Source organism: Eumetopias jubatus, unplaced genomic scaffold (assembly GCF_037043125.1).
Source record: "Eumetopias jubatus isolate StellerSeaLion01/CBP00866 unplaced genomic scaffold, mEumJub1_p1.0 scaffold_3, whole genome shotgun sequence".
NCBI lineage: Eukaryota > Metazoa > Chordata > Mammalia > Carnivora > Otariidae > Eumetopias > Eumetopias jubatus.
The window spans coordinates 129,402,408-129,422,786 of NW_028274809.1; the positions used below are offsets into that span (position 1 = coordinate 129,402,408).

The 20,379-nt window shown below is 37.8% G+C and overlaps 2 protein-coding genes and 1 pseudogene across 12 annotated transcripts in view; all 3 read right to left on the bottom strand.

The window, feature by feature from the left end:
- SUPT20H (SPT20 homolog, SAGA complex component) overlaps positions 1-214 on the bottom strand; it is a 38,656-nt gene extending 38,442 nt beyond the window's left edge. For 10 of the 11 annotated variants that reach the window (XM_028104104.2, XM_028104091.2, XM_028104054.2 and 7 more), the window contains exon 1: positions 48-214. The gene's annotated coding sequence lies outside the window, so the exon portion shown is untranslated. The remainder of the gene's footprint in view (positions 1-47) is intronic. The other variant, XM_028104134.2, reaches the window with a different exon arrangement.
- An 8,016-nt stretch (positions 215-8,230) lies between these two features.
- LOC114209334 (NADH dehydrogenase [ubiquinone] 1 alpha subcomplex subunit 1 pseudogene) lies at positions 8,231-8,443 on the bottom strand (annotated as a pseudogene).
- Positions 8,444-14,659: 6,216 nt separating this feature from the next.
- LOC148164750 (endogenous retrovirus group K member 13-1 Env polyprotein-like) lies at positions 14,660-19,048 on the bottom strand. Its single transcript, XM_088021978.1, has 2 exons — positions 18,192-19,048; positions 14,660-14,735 (listed from the first exon to the last, which is right to left on the bottom strand). Exons 1-2 carry the CDS (start codon positions 19,046-19,048, stop codon positions 14,660-14,662), a joined length of 933 nt encoding a protein of 310 aa, XP_087878104.1.
- Between the last annotated feature and the right edge of the window lie 1,331 nt (positions 19,049-20,379).

The following is a 20,379-nucleotide window of genomic DNA, read 5'->3' on the forward strand; positions in this document are numbered from 1 at the left end:
GCCTAACCGTCGCTGGGGGCCCGCCACTCCCACTCGCCACCACCCACCTGTGCGGAACGCCGTCGCGCTGGCCTCATGACGGCGCGTCTGGCTCGGCTGGAACGCGACGTGCGGGCGAGGGCCCCGCGCTGCAGGCTGCAGGTTCGTTCCGTAGGTCCCCTCGCTGGAGCGTCGCAACTCAGCCGTAGGCCTGTTCCGGCGCCCGCACTTCCGACTGGCGCGCTGGGCGGGGCGAGCTGGGGACCGCAGGCGGAAGAGGTGGAGTTGGGAGGGTCGGCCGGCACCCAGGAGGCTTGCGCGCCAAAGGCTGGTGTTGCCGGGGCGGGGCGGGGCGGGGCGGGGCGGGGCGGGTCCCCACAAAGAGGGTGGGGACTCAGGCCCGGCAGTTGGGGGGGCCCACAAACTCCTTCGCGGGCCCAGCATCCAGCCCCGTAAAATGCGAGGTAGGATGTGGCTATTTGGAAGGTAGGGTGCCCTTCTGAATTTCTGGAGTGAAAGACTCTTGGAACGAGCTTTTAATCTCAGCCCATCCAAATGGAAAGGGAACTTCACCATTTCTACAATTAATAGTTCAAGCCATTCAGCCTTCGACAGTGTATATCAAATGCCAGTGAATTTAATGTTTAAAAAATTCCAAAAAACAAACAGAAGCAACCTCACTGAAGAGTTCTAACAGTTCAGAAAGGGAATAACCAGCATACATTACAATGTCTAATTGTAGTTCTGCACCTCTAAACAACTTTGGTTGTTGGGTATAAACTTTATTCTTATTATTGAGGTGAAATTCACAGAACATAAAATGAAACATTTTAAAAGTATAATTCAGGGACGCCTGGGTGGCTCAGTCAGTTAAGCATCGGCCTTCGGCTCGGTTCATGATCCCGGAGTCCTGGGATCGAGTGCTGCATCGGGCTCCCTGCTCGATGGGGAGCCTGCTTCTCCCTCTGCCTCTCTCTCTCTGTCTCTCATGAATAAATAAATAAAATCTTAAAAAGATAAAAATATAATTCGGTAGCATTTAGTACATTCATGATGATGTGCAACCACCAACTCTAATTCCAAAACATTTTCATCACCCCCATTAAGTATTTACTCTCCATTTTTCCCTCTTAGACCTCAGCAGACACCACTTACTTTCAGAGTCTTTAGATTTACCTAATCTGGATATTTCCCAAAAATGGAAAATGTGACCTTTTTTTATGTGTCTTCTTTCACTTAGCGTAATGTTTTCCAGGTCCATCCACCTTGTAGCAAGTATCAGTACATAATTCCTTTTTATGGCTTATATTCTGTCCCATTGTATGTATATACTACAGTTTTAGTTTTACGCATTGGTCCATTGATGGCCATTTGGGTTATTTACACCTTTGGACTATTGTGTATGGTGCTGCTATGAATATTTGTTTTGTATTTGAGTCCTGTTTTCAATTTGGGGGTGGGTGGGTAATATACCCCTAAAGAAAACCAGAGCCTGACATAGTTCAAGTGGTAAAAACAGATTTTATTTGGCAACTATTGCAAAAGAGGGAAAGAGACCTCAGTATAGAACTGGACTCAATTCCACATGTACAGCATGAACAAATAGTAATTTATAGCCAAGGAGCGGAGTTGGAGGGCAGTGGATGGAAGTTTCTTAATAGGAAATGATAAGGGTCAGGGGGCATTCTGGCTAAACTGACTTGTTGGGATTCTGACTGAAGGCAGATTAGGTTGATCAGGCACCAAGGGTGGGGACTAAGAGTTTGATCAGATCAGATATCCAGGGGGATACAGATACACAGTTCTTTGTAAACTGACTTAGGATTCTTGCTACAACTGGTTAATACATGTCCCACAAATCAGACTAGAATCCTGGAGAGAGCTTGTCAAATACCTAGGAGTGGAATTGCTGGGTCATATGGTAATTCAATTCTTAAATATTTGAGAAATTGATGAAACTTTTCCACAGTGGCTGAGACATTTTACATACTAATAGCAATCAATATGTGGTGGTTCCAATTTCTCTACATCCTCGCCAAATTTCTTTTTTAAAAATTATACTCATCCTAGTAGGTATGAAATAGTATCTTATTGTGGTTTTGATTTGTGTTTTCCTAAGGCTAGTGATGTTGCATATCTTTTCATGGCTGTGTTGCCCATTTGTATATCTTTGGAGAACTGTCTATTCAAGTCCTTTGCCTATTTTTTAATTGGGTTGTCTTTGTTGTTTAAGTTTTGAGTCTTTCTGTATTCTGGATACTAGACCCTAATCAGATATATGATTTGCAAATATTTTCTTCCATTCTGTAGGTTGTCTTTTCACTTTCTTGCTAATGTCCTTTGATGTACAAACTTAAATTTCTGATGAAGCCTAGTTTATTTTTCTGGCTTATGGCTTGTGCTTTTGGTGTCATACTTAAAAACCCATTGCCAAATCCAAATTCATAAGGATTGTCAAAAGCCAAACTCCATACACTGAGTAAAATAAAACAGAAAGATGAGTTTGTTGCAGTGGTTTTGACCTGTAAACTCGGAAACTCAAGACAGAGAGCAATGAGTTTCAAGTTAAAAGGTGTTTATGGGGTAAACATGGAAGTTATTTGACTTTTTCAGTTGATTGGTTGCTTAGTGTTCTTATTTGTGTCAGGGTAGCTGAGTCAAAGAAAAAAGAAAGTCCAAAGATAGCATGAACAGACTTGGCATTTGGGGGTATCACTGTCCTGGACTGATTTCTGAGAGGAGCCATAAGTTACTGCAATTTGTCAGGTAAGGCTAAGTTTTGCTTTTCTTTAATGTGCCTGCCTGCATTGGCCAACACCATTTTGTCCCCATCATGAGTGACCCCATTTTAATTTGATTCTATAGGATTTACCCTTAGGATTTCTTGTAAGAGTTTTATGATTTTAGCTCATGTATTTAAGTCATTGATTCGCTTTCAGTTAGTTTTTGTATATGTTGTGTAATAGGGATTTCATTTCATTCTTTTGCATGTTGTCCCAGACCCATTTGTTGAAGAGACTGTTCTTACTCCCAATGAATGGTCTTGACCTCCATATCAAAAATCAGTTTGCCATACATGTATGAGTTTGTTTCTGGACTGTTAATTCTACTCCATTGATCTATATGTCTATCCTTTGTCAGTGTAGGTATCCCCAGCTTTTCAAAATTTGTGTTATGCCACTTTGCTTTTATGAAAGACCTACATTAGTACCTGTTTTCATTAATTGAAAGAAATCTGAAAAGAATTTTTGCTTTTACAACAAAAGATTAAAGGAGAAAAAAGTGTTCAGTGTTTGTTTTGTAGGGAGCCTTTATAGAGGCAGCATGCACCCTGAGCAGCAAGAGTGGCACAGCCAAACTCTTTCTCTGGGAACTACGTCTCAGTATCAAGCCACCATAGCTTTGCACTGTGTCTGTGAGCATCTGTGCTTAATCTTGAATTATGTTGTGCATCCATTTAGCAAGATGTGTTCTAAAGTATCGGAAAAGCCTGAGAGAGATTGTTTTTCCATGTAAAATTATAATATTCCATGTAAATTAATGTTAATTGCTTCTTCACTCTATGCCATTTCAGTTTATAAAAGGTTTCATAGGAACTCTATTTTTGGATAGCAGGAAGAAATCTGTACCACACTGTTTTGATTACTGTAACTTTGTAGTAAGTTTTAAAATGGGGTTGTGTAAGTCCTCCAGTTTTGTTCTTCTTTTCTAATATTGTTTTGGCTCCCTTGCAACTTTATATGAATTTGAGGATCAGCTTTTCCATTTTTGCAAAAAGGCCACTAGGATTTTGATAGGGATTGTTGAATTGGTAGATAACTTTGGCAAATATTGGTGTGTTAAATACTCCGTCTTCCAATTCATGAGCATGATAATTTTCCATTTATTTAGGTCTTCTTTAATTTTTTTCAGCAATGTTTTATGGTTTTCAGTACACAATATTTTCATCTCCTTAAATTTATTCTTAGGTATTTCATCTTTTTGAGTGCTATCTTAATCAGCTTAGGTTGCTATAACAAAATACTGCATACTGGGTGTCTTAACAGAAATTTCTTTCTTACAGTTCTGGAGACTAGGAATCCAAGATCAAGGCCAGTATGTTTTCTGGTGAGAATTTTATTCCTGGCTTGTAGATAGCTGCCTTCTCACTTTGTCCTTCCATAGTGGGCAGGGAGAGAAAGAAAGGGAGACAGGGTGTACTCTGGTGTCTATTCTTAAGGATACTAAGCTATCAGATGAGGGCCCTACCCTTATGACCTCATTTAACCTTAAATTACCTTCTTATAGGCCTTATCTCAAAAACAATCAAATTGGAGATTAGGGTTTCAACATATGGATTTTGGAGGGACACAATTCAGTCCATAGCAGATGGTATTATAAGTGGAATTATCACTTAATTTCCTTTTTGGATTATTCATTGTTAGTGTATTAAAAACACATTTTTTTGAGTGTTGATCTTATACTCTGCAAATTTGCCAAATTTATTTATTAGCTCTAATAATTGTGTGTGTGTGTACGTGTGTATGTTCTTTAGGATTTCTATATACAGAATCATAGCATCTGTTAATTGAGATAGTTTTACTTGTTCCTTACAATTTGGATGCCTTTTATTACTTTCCCTTGTCTAATTGCTTTGGTTAGGGTCATTCTTTCATTTGAAGGAATTGGCTCATGCAATTGTTAACGCTGGCAAGTCTGAAATTTGTAGGGCAGGGTGGTAGACTGAAAACTCAAGCAGGAGTTGATGTTGTAGTCTTGAGACAGAATTTGTTCTTTTCCAAGAACCCTCAGTTTTTGCTGTAAAGGCCTTTGTGTATTGTCAAAGTTGATTGAAAAAGGCCTACCTATATCATCAAGAGTAATCTTCCTTATTTAGAATCAATCAATTGTAGATGAAAAACACATCTATAGAATTCTTTTCACAGTAACACCTGGATTAGTGTTTGATTAAATAGGTGGATAGCAAAGTTGACACATAAAACCAATCATCACACCCAGTGTGGTAGATAGTTTTATTCACAATTTTTTAAATAAAAAATTTCACTTTTGTCATGGCTTCAGTCTGGGTAGAATATACTTCCCCCACCGTAGTGACTTTGCATTTTGCCATATGACGTGCTTTGGCCAATGGAATGTGAGTGGATGTAACATGTCCACCAGTTGGGAAACTAGATGTGGTCTTGGAGAGAAGGGGAAGGCCTGTATATTCTGAATCCTTTGGCTTTGCGTGTATGTGCATGTATTTGTATGTATGTGTTTCTGCAGGCAATGATAAGAGTGTCCAGCTTGAAATGGCTCCTGCTGGCAAAAGAAGAAATACTTGGAGCACCAAGGACAATTAAAAAGTGTTTGACTGCAATGGATTGAAGCTCATTAAATATGTTAAAAATACATGAATTCTTACTATTGCTTAAAAAAAAAGCTCACTAGTCACATTGAAGATTGCTAGGACACCAGTTCATTATTCTGAAATTGGTAAATAATGGTTAAAAAAGCAAAACAATTAACCTGCTTTTCCTACATGAACTGAAATTCAGAGTAACCAAATTGTTGATGAAGAAAAACTTTTTTATGGAAAAAGTCCAATGAATAAATGAGGGAGGAATGATAATATCACCATTTTACAACCCATAAGAAAATAATGTTTCTAAGAAATAATAAGTTCAGTTCCACATATAAGGAGCTTAGAAGTTGCTACTCCATCCCAACAATAAGTAAAAAGATGATCAAACTGAAAAATCAACAACTCTTTTTAGATCTGCAAGAGAAGTGAGGTCACAGGGCATATAATGCCCGCCAAATAGAGAGACTGACACGTGAATATAGAATCACAATGTATTGGAGCAGCAGCCTCCATGCGAACCAGTGCCCGGCTAGGGGAACCTGAACTGCAATTGATGAATTGCTGGAGGCTCAGTGTGGACAATTCTGACACTTAAAAGCTCCAGGGGGACTGAGTCATGAGGCAGCCCCCACACTTTTGTAAGTTTACACCTCCAAAAACTCTACAAGGTTCTCACAGTAAATATCAGAGAAAAATCTTGTGCTCCAACAGGAGGAGAGGAAAAGCCATCTGAAAATAAACCAGAAAACTCTCTTCTTCTTAGTAAGGCCTGCCCTCAGAGGAAACTTGGTAAGGCTTGCCCTCAAGTTAACCAGAGCCTAACTTGTTGGGGTTTTATCAGAGCCTAGATGACCTGGGGGAAAGGAAATACTCAACTCTAGCCCACTCTAGCCATCCTGTCCCAGATATAAGAGGAGCGGGGGAGAAAACTGAGAAGCACTTGTGAAGTTCATGGTTCAGAGGCACAGGCTCACTGAAAGACTGAGACCTACTCATGGGACTGTAGAATGCTTCACCTCCCCTAAATCTCACTACTACATTATGAAAGGCCTGTTTACAACAGTTCTTTTTATATGTCCAGCAATCAAGAAAAAGAAGACATCCCAAAAGACATTGTTTGAAGAGACAAAGCAAGCATCAGAACCAGACATTGCATGGATATTGGAATTATCAGATTGGGACTTTGAAACTGTGATTAAATGCTGAGGGCTCTAAGGGATGAAGTAGACAGCATTCAAGAGTAGATGGACAATATAAGCATAGAGATGAAAGTCCTAACAAAGAACCAAAAATAAATGTTAGAGACAAAAAATATATAAAAGAAATGAATGCCTTTGATGGGCCTATTAGTAGACTGGACATGGCTAAGGAAATAATAACTGATGTTTGCCAAATAAGCATTTGGTGGATGGTTGAAAGGGAACTTCATAGAAATGGATCAGACTGACAACACTTGATCAATCTTAATAGTACTGCAAGTGAGATGATCAAGTATTGTGTACCTCCTGATGGGATACATTTCATATTGTTACTCTTTTTGAAATATTTTCACAAAACCAGAAATTGATTCTAAATCTAATGAAGCCTCTAGATCTAACTGCTGGTTTACTTGAAAGAGGAAGGCACAGAGTAACATGTTAAGTAATATCATGATAATAGAATCCACCCAGTACATAATGTGGTAACCACTGCAGGAAAATGGAATGTAAACTGGCTATGTTAACTATTATGGGCTGAATTTTGTCCTCTCCCAAATTCTATGCTGAAGCTCGAAACCCTAGTACCTCAGAATGTGACTGTATTTGTAAATCACCTCTTTAAAGAGGTGATTAAGTTAAATGAAGCTGTTAATATGGGCCCTAATCCAGTATGATGGGAACCCTTGTAAAAAGAGGTTGTGGCACATAGACACCAGAGATAAGAGCACAACAAATCTGTGGTATTTTGTTATGGCAGCCTCAGCAAACTAATACAATAACACTAGGTGGAATAATGGTTTTTTGGTTATAAGAACAACAAAAATGGACCTTATCTATTAGAGATATAAAATGTAGTGTTTACAGGTGAAATGAATTTTGGGATCTGGCTTAAAAATACTTAAAAAAATACATGATAGATGAAATAAGAATGGCAAATTTTTGGTAATTATTAAAACTGAGTAAGAGATACTAGAAGTGCATTGTATCTCCACCTTTGTATATGTTTGAAGGTGTCCAAAATAAACAGTTAAACATGTATGCACGTGCACACACATACATATACATGCAATATGCCAATATATATCATATGTAAATAGTGTTTTTTTCAGAATTCTGGCTCAAATTCATCCAGTCTTATGGATTTGGCTACTGCCCATATGCTAAAGACTCTCATGTCTACAGTTTTACCCATTTCTGGTAACTCAACATTGTTACTTGCTGTACTAGAGGCCTTTCACACATGAAGTGTCCAAAATGAATTCCTCATCTTTTCCTTCAGATTTTCCATGTTTTCCCTGCTGGTGATCATCAACTTCCCACAGGCAAGAGTCTGGCTTAGAGATCTCCACTCTTAGGCCCCATATCTCACCAGTCCTCAAGTTCCTGGAATTCTATTTCTAAATACCTGTTGGGTCTGTCCTCTCCTCTCTTATGGTGTCACTTCCATGGCTCACATTCTGGTTCACTGTACTCTTCCCTGGACGGTTGTAGGTCCCTTTTACAGGTCTTTGCTTCCTTTCTCATCCTGGGTTTCCCTCTGCTAGCTTTGTTCATGTTGCTAAAGTTGTCTTTTCTTCTCATAACTTTCATTTTTTTTTTTACTTTTTTGTTGTTTTTATTATGCACTAAATTAATACACTGCATAACCTTCTAGAAGGGGTAGATGAGTATGACTGAGTTATTTTTCATCAATCAGGAAAATGCTTCCTTAATTGATATTCTCCAAACCCTTTGACACATAGTAACTATTAACTCCAGAGACCCGCCTATCTCTTTGCATCAAACTCCACTGATAGGGATAATAGGCAACCCTTTTTTCCTTGCCCCCGTTACTGAACCTGTGGATGTGCGCCGTGGCTATGCTGGGGATGACCAAGCACATGGCCATGACACCGATCCCAGGCAGGATCTCTAACCACATCGCAGCGCGGTTGCCAGGGCCAAGCCCTTGCCTGCCCGGCCCGGTAAAGGTGACCCAGCCTCGGTCTCTCATAACTTTCTTTAAATATAATGGACAGATAATATATTAACATGAAGCAGTGCAAAAGTGTATAAGTATAGAAAAATGAGTCTGTCATTGTGGCACAATTTATGGTAGCACAGATCTAGAAGGAACCAAATTTCCATCAAAAGGTAACCTGAGTAAACCAGGGTAGGGCCACATAATGGAGTAATCTGTGGCCCTAAGAAGGAATGAAGACTATATCTGTCTATAGCATATATTGTTGTGTGAAGAAATCCCCACACCTATAATGAGACCTGATTCGTTTTAGTGGGAAAGTAGAGCACAATAGTGGCTCCATTACCTGGCACTAATAGTGTTCATGGCTTCTGGATTAGTCATTGTTTCTAGGTATTTCAGTGGACAGCGGTAGGAAATTAATATAAGTATAAAGTAATAAATAAATATATTAACATACATCATGAAATTTATGGACATTCCAGTTTAAATTCAGTATTTGGGGTTTTTATTTAAACTCTTTATCTTATTTGTATATGGCCTTTCTCCCACAGTGAAAAATGCTGGTCCACAAGTGCACCAAAACAATGATTCATTGCTTTGTCCTACATTACATTTGCAACTGTCTCAGAATAACAACATCAAAACTACCATCAACAGTATGATCACTGTAACATTTAAAGATTTTTTTTTTTGTCCTCAGAGTATATACTATAAAAAATACATACACAAATTCTGTTTTTTTAAAAAAAAAACATTTGAAATAATTTCTTTCAGATTGGTTTTGTTTTTAGGAATTGATTTTTTAAATAATTTATAAGAATGTGAAATAAATATATGACTACATATTAAATCTACAAAATTAGGTTAAGCTCAGAAACTCTAGCTTCTATTCCAGTTCTCTCATTCTGTTCCACCTTCCCTATATTGTTAAGCAATATATTTTAGTTTAATATAGTTATTATATGTATGTATGTTACACATGTGTTAGTTATATATTACATATGTATATATGCATATATATGTCTTTTGTTACTAAATAAAATAAGGGAACTCAGCAACACCATCAAGTGTTAACATCATTTCATTATAGGGATCCCTTTGGGAGAAGAAAAGGAAAAGAGGGAGGAAAATTTCTTTGAAGAAATAAGAGCTGAAAACTTCACTAAACTGGGAAAGGAAACAAATCCAGATCCAGGAGGCACAGGGAGCCCCCAACAAAATCAACCCAAGGAGGTCCACATCAGCACACATAGTAATTAAAATGGCAGAAAGTCATGATAAAGAGAGAATTCTAAAAGCAGCAAGAGAAAACAGTTACATACAAGGGAAACCCCATAAGGCTATCAGTAGATTTTACAGCAGAAACTCTGCAGGCCCGAAGGGATTGGCATGATATATTCAGAATGATAAGAGGAAAAAATCTGCAGCCAAGAATACTCTATTCAGCAAGGCTATCATTCAGAATAGAAGGAGAGATAAAGAGTTTCCCAGACAAAAGTTAAAAGAATTCATCACCAAGCCAGCCATATAAGAAATGTTAAAGGGGACTTTTTGAGTGGGAAAGAAAGACCGTAAGTAGGAGTAAGAAAAATAGGAAGCACAAAAACAGCAAAATTAAGTATATCTATAAAAATCCAGTCAAGGGATTCACAAAAGAACATAAAATATGACATGGGATGGGGAGAGGAGTAAATATTTAGTGCTTTTAGAATGGGTTCAAACTTAACCATCAAATATAGACTGCTCTATGCATAAGTTGTTATATATAAACCTAATGGTAATGACAAATAAAAAAACCTGGTAATAGGTAGAGACAGAGACAGAGACAGAGAGAGAGAGAGAGAGAGGGAGAAAGTATTCCAAGTATATCACTAAAGAAAGCCAGCAAATCATGAGAGAAGAGAGCAAGAGAAGAAAGGAACAGAGAAGAACTACAAAAACAACTAAAGCAACTAACAAAAATGGCAATAAGTATATATCTATTGATAATTACTTTGAGTGTAAATGGACAAAATGTTCCAGTCAAAAGACATTGGGTGATGGAAAGGATAAAAGAGCAAGACCCATTTATATGCCACCTACAGAAAGTTCATTTCAGACCTAAAGACACATGCAGACTGAAAATGAAAGTGTGGAAAAGCACTTATGTAAATGGAAGTGAAAAGAAATATAAGGTAGCAATATTTAGACAAAATAGTCTTTAAAACCGAGACTTTAATAAGAGACAAAGAAGGACACTGCATAATCATAAAGGGAAAATCCAACAAGAAGATAGTAATAATTGCAAATATTTATGGACCCAACATGGGAGCACCCAGATACATCAAGCAGCTATTTACAAACATAAAGGAAGTAATTGATAGTAACACAATGATAGTAGGGTACTTTAATGCCCCATTATATCAATGGATAGATCATCTAAACAAAATCAACAAGGAAACAGTGGCTATAAATGACACATTGGACCAGATGGATTTAACAGATACATTTAGAACATTCCATCCTAAAACAGCAGAATACACATTCTTTTCAAGCACATACAGACTAGGTCATGTTAGGCCACAAAACAAGTCTCAACAAATTAAAAAAGATTGTAATTATTTTATGCATCTTTTCTGGCCACAATGCTTGAAATTAGAAATCAACCCCAAGAAAAACTCTGGAAAGAACACAAATACGTGGAGGTTAAATAACATGCTACTCAACAATGGATGGGTCAATCAAGAAGTCAAAGAAATAAAAAATTACATGGAAACAAGTGAAAATGAAAACGCAATGATCCAAAATCTTTGGGATGCAACAAAAGCAATTATAAGAGGGAAGTTTACAGCAATATAGGCCCTACCTCAAGAAGTAGGAAAAATCTCAAATAACCTAACTTTATACCTAAAGGAACTAAAAAAGAACAACAAACAAAACTCCAAACCAGCAGAAGGAAGGAAATAATAAATATTAGAGCAAAAATAAATGATATAGAAACTTAAAAAAAACAAACAAAAAACAGTGGGACAGATAAATCAGGAACTACTTTGAAAAGATCAACAAAATTGACAAACCTCTAGCCAGACTCATTAAAAAAATAATAATAAAATGGGGGGGGAGAGAGAACCCAAATAAAATCACAAATGAGAGAGGACAAAAAACCCCAACACCACAGAAATACAAACAATTATAAGAGGATATTATGAAAAATTATATGCTAACAAATTGGGTAACCTAGAAGAAATGGATTCATTCCTAGAAACATATAACCTACCCAAACTGAAGCAGGAAGAAATAGAAAGTTTGGACAGACTGATTACAGCAATGAAATAGAATCAATAATCAAAGAACTCCCAACAAACAGAAGTCCAGGACCAGACAGCTTCACAGGCAAATTCTACCTAATATTTAAAGAAGAGTTAATACCTATTCTTCTCAAACTATTCCAAAAAATAGAAGAGGAAGGAAAACTTCCAAATTCATTCTATGAATCCAATATTACCCTTATACCAAAGCCAGATATCACAAAAAGAACTATTGGCCAATATCTCTCATGAACATAGATGCAAAAAAATCCTCAACAAAATCCAGGGCACTTGGGTGGCTCAGTCAGTTAAGCATCCAAATCTTGATTTTAGCTCAGGTCATGATCTCAGAGTCCTGGGGTCGAGCCCTGAGTCTGGCTCTACACTAAGCAGGGTGTCTGCTTCTCTCCCTGTCCCTTTGCCCCATGCCCCCCGCTCGTGTACATGCTCTCTCTTTCTCTAAAATAAATAAGTCTTTAAAAAACAAAATCCTCAACAAAATCCTAGCAAACTGAATCCAACAATATTCACCACAACCAAGTGGGATTTATTCCTGGGATGCAAGGGTGGTTCAGTATTCACAGTTCAATCAACATGATATATCACATCAGTAAGAGAAAGGATAAAAACCATATGATCATTTCAAAAGATGCAGAAAAAGCATGTGACAAGATACAACATCCATTCATGATAAAAAACCCTCAACCTAGTAGGGCTAGAGGGAACATACCTTAAAATAATAAAGACCATATATGAAAAACCCACAGTAAACATCATACTCAATAGGGAAAAACTAAGAACTTTTTCTCTAAGTCAGGAATAAGACAAGGATGTCCATTCTCACCACTTTTATTCAATATAGTACTGGAATTCCTAGCCACAGCAGACAAGAAAAAGAAATGAAAGGCATCCAAATCGGCAAGAAGAGGTAAAAGTTGCACTATTTGCCTATGACATAATACTATGTATAGAAAACCAGAAACATTACCAAAAAACTGCTAGAACTGATAAATGAAATCAGTAGTGTTGCAGAATACAAAAATCAATGTATAGAAATCTGTTGCATTTCTCTACACCAATAATGAAGCAGCAGAAAGAGAAATTAACAGTCTCATTTACAACTATATAAAAATAATAAGAGACCTAGGAATGAACCTAACCAAAGAGATAAAAAGACATACTCTGAAAACTATAGCACACTGATGAAAGAATGTGAAGATGACACAAAGAAATGGGAAGACTTTCCATCCTCATGTGTTGGAAGAGCAAATAATGTTAAAATGTCAATACTGCCCAAAGCAATCCACATTTAATGCAATCCCTATCAAAATACCAATTGTATTTTTCACAGAACTAGAACAAATAATCCTAAAATTTGTGTGGAGCCACAAAAGACCTCAAATAGTCAAAGCAATCTTGAAAAAGAAAAAAACTGGAAGTGTCACAATTCTGAAATTTAAGTTATATTACAAAACTGTAGTTATCAAAACAGTATGGTACTGGCATAAAAAATAGACACATGTAGATCAGTAGAACAGAATAGGAAACCCAGAAATGAACCCACAACTACATGATCATTTACTCTTCGACAAAGGAGGAAAGAATATCCAATGGGAAAAAGAGAGTCTCTTCAACAAATGGTGTTGGGAAACCCGGACACCTACATGCAAAAGAATGAAATTGGACCACTTGTAACACCATACACAAAAATAAACTCAAAATGGATTAGAGTCCTAGATGTGAGACCTGAAACCATAAAAATCCTAGAAGAGAACGTAGGCAATAACATCTTTGACATTGGCCATAGCAACATTTTTTCTAGCTATGTCTCCTTAGGGAAAATGAAAGCAAAAATAAACTATTGGGACTGCATTAAAATGAAAAGCTTCTGCATAGTGAAGGAAACAATCAATAAAACTAAAAGGCAACCTATGGATTGGGAGAAGATATTTGTAAATGACATATCTTATAAAGGTTTAGTATCCAAAATCAATAAAGAACTTACACAACTCAACACCCAAAAAGCAAATAACCCAATTAAAAAATAGAAATGCACAGACATTTATCCAATGACGTCCAGATGGCCAACAGACACATGAAAAGATGCTCAACATCACTGATCACCAGAGAAATACAGATCAAAACTATAATGAAGTATCACCTCACACCTGTTAGAATGGCAAAAATCAAAAACACAGGAAACAACAAATGCTGGCAAGGAAGCAGAGAAAAAGGAACCTGTGTGCACTGTTGGTGGGAAGGCAAACTTATGTAGTCACTGTGGAAAACAGTATGGAGATTGCTCAAAAAGATAAAAATAGAACTACCCTATGATCCAATAGTCACACTACTGGGTATTTACTCCAAAAATACAATACTAATTCAAAGGGAGACATGCACCCCTCTATTTATTGCAACATTTTTTATAATAGCCAAATTATGAAAGGCCCGAGTACCCACTGATAGATGAAGGGATAAAGAAGAGGTAGTACATATATACAATGAAATATCTTTCATCCGTTAAAAGGAATGAAATCTGTCATTAACAACAACATGTATAGAACTAGAAAGTATAATGCTAACTGAAATAAGTCATAGAAAGACAAATACCATATGATTTCACTCGTATGTGGAATTTAAGAAACAAAACAAACAAACAAAAAAGAGAGAAACCAGGAAATAGATTCTTAATTATAGAGAACAAACTGATGGTTACCAGAGGGGAGATGGGTGGGGGAATGGGTGATGGAGTGAAGAGTACACCATCCTGATGGGAAAAAGATTCACACACACAAATAGGAAAATAGAAAATAACAAGTATTGGCAAGGATGTAGAGAAATCAAAATCCTTACACATTGCTGGTGGGCATGTAAAATGGTGCAGCTACTATGAAGAACGGTGTGGTGGTTCCTTACAAAGTTCAGTGGAATTACTGTGTGATCCAGCAATTCTAAGGCTATTCCTAAAAGAATTGAAAACAGAGACTTTAACAGATACTTGTACACCATTGTTCATAGTAGCATTATTCACAATAGCCAAAAGGTGGAAACAACTAAGATATCCATCAAAAGATAAACAAAATGTGTTGTTTGCATACAGTGGAGTATTGTTTAGCCTTAAAAAGGGATGAAATTCTGATACATGCTAACGTAGATGAACCTTGAGCCTTATGCTAAGTGAAATAACCTAAACACAAAAGGACAACTATCATATGATTCCACTTAATGAGGCACCTAGAATAGTTAAATGCATAGAGACAGAAAATAGAACAGTTAACCAGTGGCTGTGAGGAGAGAGGAATGGATAATTGTTGCTCAACGGATATAGAGTTTCAATTTGATAAGGTGAAAAAGTTCTGGAAATAGGGAATGCTGATGGTTAAACAACATTTGTGAATGTACTTAATACCACCGAATTGTTAATTTAAAACAGGTTAAACATGGTAAATTTTACCATAATAACAAAATAGTATAAACACCTCCAAAACAACTCTCCAATTCTTTGTTTCGGAGGAATTTAGTTCATACTGTGTTCTGATCTCTTTAACCTATTTCAGTAGCCTTGAATTTTCTTCCCTACCTTTTTAACTTTGGGGCAATTTTTGCTTTGACAGTTCATATTTCTGGCATTGCATTGTATGTACCACATGTTATATTTAGCTACTTGAGCACACATCTGTTTTTCTGTGATATTTGAAGTCCTTTGAGGTTGGGAACCTGTTAGAGCTTCAAAAAATGTTGGGAGACCTGGGTGGCTCAGGTGGTTAAGCGTCTGCCTTTGCTTGGGTCATGAACCTGAAGTCCTGGTATGGAGTCCGGCATCAGGCTTCTTGCTCAGCCAGGGGCCTGCTTCTCCTCATGCCTGCGGCTCCCGCTGCTTGTGCTCTCTCTCTCTGACAAATAAATAAATAAGATCTTAAAAAAAAAAAGTTTGCTATGGGGCACCTGGGTGGCTTAGTTGGTTAAGCGTGCGCCTTTGGCTCAGGTGATGATTCTGGAGTTGTGGGATCGATCCCCACATGGGGCTCCCTGTGGTGGGGAGTCTGCTTCTCCCTCTGCTTCTCTTCCCACTCATGCTCTCTCTCACTTACTCTCTCTCAAATAAATAAACAAAATCTTTTTAAAAAGTTTAAAAAAATGCTGAGAAGATTTAAAATTGTTTCTATTATACATGGAGAGTTTTCTTGTATATAAGTGACATCTTGTGGCACCAAGTGGAATAGTCAGCACTATATTGATTTTCTTTTGAATAAATTGTTCTCTTTTTAAAAATCCAGATTCTATATATCTTCTTTAAAGTTTATCTGAAATAAGCATGATTGTAATCAGAGGATAATAGAAGAGGATAATAGACTAATGGCATTGCTAAAGGATGCTTTTGTATACATGGGTGGGGCCTACCTGGGACAATTCCTAAACACCTAGATCACCACAACCCCTTCCAGGTCTGGAAACTCACCACACTTTTAAGAGATTCCCTAAATCAGAATTACTAATTTTTTGATAATAGTCCTAAAGATGGATAGTTGAGCTGTATACACTGAAAACTGCAAGACATCAATGAAAGAAACTGAAGACATAATTACATGGAAAGATATTCTGTGTTCATGGATTAGAACAATATTGTTCAAATGTCTGTACTACTCAAGCAAGCTATAGATTCTTTGCAATTCCTATCAAATTTCCAATGTCATTTTTCAAAGAATTAGAAAAAATTATCTTAGAATATAGAACCAAAAAAGACCCCAAATAGTCAAAGCAATCTTGAGAAAGAACAAAGCTAGAGGCATCACTCCTCCTAATTTCAAACTATATTACAAAGCATTAGTAGTAATCAAAATAGTATGGCATTGGCTTGAATATGGACACATATCTCAATGAACAGACTAGAGACCCCAGATATAAACCCATGCATATATAGTCAGTTAATTTACAACAAAGTAGCCAAGAATATATAATGGAGAAAAGAAAGTCTCTTCAATAAATGGTGTTGGGAAAACTGGACAGCCACATGCAAAAGAATGCAACTGGAATTCTGTCGTATGCCATATGCAAAAATCACCTTAAAATGGATTAAATATTTGAACATGATACCTGAAATCATAAAACTAGAAGAAAACATGGGAACATGAGGCTAGGCTCCTTGACAGCAGTTTTGGCAATGGTTTTTTGGAAATGACACCAAAAGCTAAGGCAACAAAGGAAAAATAAACAAATGGGACTACATCAAACTAAGAAACTACTTCACAGTGAAAGAAACCATTAAAAAAATGAAAAGGAAACCTATCAAATGAGAGAAAATATTTACAAATCATCTATCTGATAAGGGATTAATATCCAAAAAATATAAAGTAATCATATAACTTAGCAAAAAAACCCCACAAACAATATGATTTAAAAATGAGGAACTGGGGCTCCTGGGTTGCTCAGTCAGTTAAGTGTCTGACTCTTGATCTCAACTCAGGTCTTGATCTCAGGGTCATGAGTTCAAGCCCCACATTGGGCTCCATGATGGGTGTGGAACCTACTTAAAAAAAATTAGGCATTTTTCCAGAGAAGACATACAAATGGCCAACAGGTACATGAAAAGGTGCTCAGCAAACCAAAACCACAATGAGATATCACTTCATACCTGTTAGAGTTGCTGTCATCAAAAAGACAACAATAGAGAAAAGGGCACCCTTGTGCACTGTTGGTGGGCATGTTAATTGGGGCAGCTACATGTAAAACAGGATGGAGAGTACTAAAAAAAAATTGAAAATAGAAGTACCTTATGATCTAGCAGTTCTACTCTGTCATATATTGTCAACGTCTAGTGCGTTGGGGTCCCTGGGTAAGGGCTGCGAAAGAACCAGGACACAGGGGATGCAGAGCAAAGGCAGCACTTGCAACTGCATGCTGTCGTTTATTTTCCACACAGCTATATACTTGCAGCAATCAGATAAACATAACAATGTGTACTTTTACACATAATGGGATTAAGCTAACATCCTTGAAGAAAGATACACAAGATTTATCAAGAACAGAATGTATCCTGTTTATGCTTGCTGAATTAAAGAATTCTCTCAGCCACCCTTCCTCTGGAGACAGCATGTTCTTGTCCTAAGAAGGAACACCTCTAATCTAGGCAAGAGCCACTTCTTGCTGATCCAGGCATTTAGAACTTGCAACATGAGATAAGGGGAGGAGAACATTTTCTCCTCCTAGCCCAGGCCTGCCTGGCTGTCCTTAACCTCACTGCAGTTCTCAAATGACCCTGGCTCGCAAGGGGCCTACAAGCCTATACCATCTCAATTCCCTCCTTTTTCTTTTGTTTTAATAAAATTGCCTTCCAGAGGGTGGCTATAGAATTCTGTGATGGCTTTAAATAGCAAAAATGCAACAGCATGAAACATAAGATAATAACCAGTAGAACGAACCCCATTCCTCCTGCAGTGTGCCCCAAACTCTGAATAATACCTTTAGGATCCAGTCCCTCAAGTTGTTTAAGGAATAAATCGGCCAACGTGGCAGCATCTTCAGTCTCAAAGGGTCTACCAAACACTTCCTGAATATTTGTATGTAAATTATTAATCATGTCAGTCGCTGACGAGTTACCTTCTAAGTATCTTTGGATGATGCTCCAATCATGCTGTGACTCATTGTATCTTAAATTGGTAACCCAAAAGGTTGTGGAATTCCAATCGCAACGCAGCCAAATTTGCCCCTCTAGCGTCAAGACCTTCTTTCCTAACCAACTCACAGTCTGTCTAAGGACATCTATTTGTGTTTGTAAGCGAGTATCAATCATAGTTTGTGAAAGCCAAAGATCTCGAGAGTCACGGTGCCAATTTTCCACAAAATGTTTAGTTTGTAAAGATGTATGTAATGCTATACCTGACACCGCGGCTAATGTGGTAACTGTGATTAAACTCAAAATAATTGCTACAACAATGCCAATAAAACGTTTCGTGCGTTTCAGTATCTTTTTGAAAAATTCTAAAACCAAGGCGTCTACGGGATTTTGCGCCCACGGTCGTTCTAAATTTACCGGAAGCCAAATGTGAGAACGTTGTTGCAAAATCATAAGAGAATATTCTGGCTTAAATTCTATAGAACTATTAACACAAGAGTATAATCGACATTTGGCACAGTTAATTCCATTATCAAAGCTAAAATTCCCTATCAGAAACAAATATGGTAAAGGCACACATGCAGTCACATTCATTTCTTTAAACATGGTGAAGTTATAAGTTGATGCAGAATTTGCTGTGCCAGAAAAAGCTCCATTGTACATTCGAACAGTCTTAAGCGCAGCTGCAATTTTCCATAAGTGCGTTTGAATATTATCAGGAAATTTCTGATGTGATATACGAGGGTCTGCGATGCCGCCATCTCCCCAGGCCATCAATTGATAATTCACCATTGACTCATTCCATTGGCTCCGCGGCAGTATCATTTGTCGCCTCGGCTGAAGATGATACAGTAAGTAAGGCACACATAGCCAAAAATAAATTTTCAGGTGTGCAAGCCAAAAATAAATTTTCAGGTGTGCAAGCCTTTCCTGTCCGCTGCAGGATTTTTTGCCCCTCCCCACTAAGCTTTTTGATCTGCCCCCAGGTCGGCAAAGTAGTAGTAAATGTCTGCCGGCGGTGACGTCGTCCCCCCAGATTCAGGTGTGCCATGGCTTGTAACGGAAGCTCATCCTGGTCCGGATTCCCCATCCGTCGTCTGGCGGGATACGGTGCCGTTCGAATTGGTCCTCGACCGGATCCATCTCGCGGGGAGCCAGGAACAGGTCCGTCCATCCTCTGTGGAGACATAAGCATAACCCTTCCCTCTATAAAGTAATAGCCCTGGTTGCCACTCTGCATCTGCAACCGGTTTAAACCATATATATTCATTTAACGGAGGAGGAGCAGCCTCTCCCTCTATGAAATGCTTTTCTGCTCGGGAGAGAATATCTCCCTGCGGAAGATTCAAGAAATTCAGTGTAAATAGTGCCTGTATCAAAATAGAACGTGCATTAGATTGAGTGAATGATAATATATGATCCTTTTTCCTCCTTTTTAATTTTTTAATTTGTAACTTTAAAGTACTATGCGCACGTTCCACAATAGCCTGTCCTTGGGGGTTGTACTCAATGCCTGTTTTATGCATTATACTATATTGTTTACAAAAGGCTTGAAATTTTTTACTTCCATATGCAGGTCCATTGTCCGTCTTAATAGTAGATGGTATACCCATCACAGCAAAAGTTTCTAACAGATGCGTCATTACATGTTGTGCGGTTTCTCCAACTTGTGCTGTAGCCCACATAAAGTGAGAATAAGTATCTATTACCACATGCACATAAGATAATCGACCAAACTGTGCCACATGAGTAACATCCATTTGCCAAAGTTCATTGGCATATGTTCCTCGGGGGTTTACCCCAGCTTTTATAGTGCGCAGATGTAAAGATCTACAGATTGGACATTGCTTCACGATATGTTTTGCCTGACGGTATGGAATTTTATATTGAACATGTAACCTTCCAGCATTGGTGTGTAATAAATTATGTTCCTCTTCCGCAGATGCAAAGGACACCAAGGCATCCACCTGAGCATTACCATGTGTCAATGAACC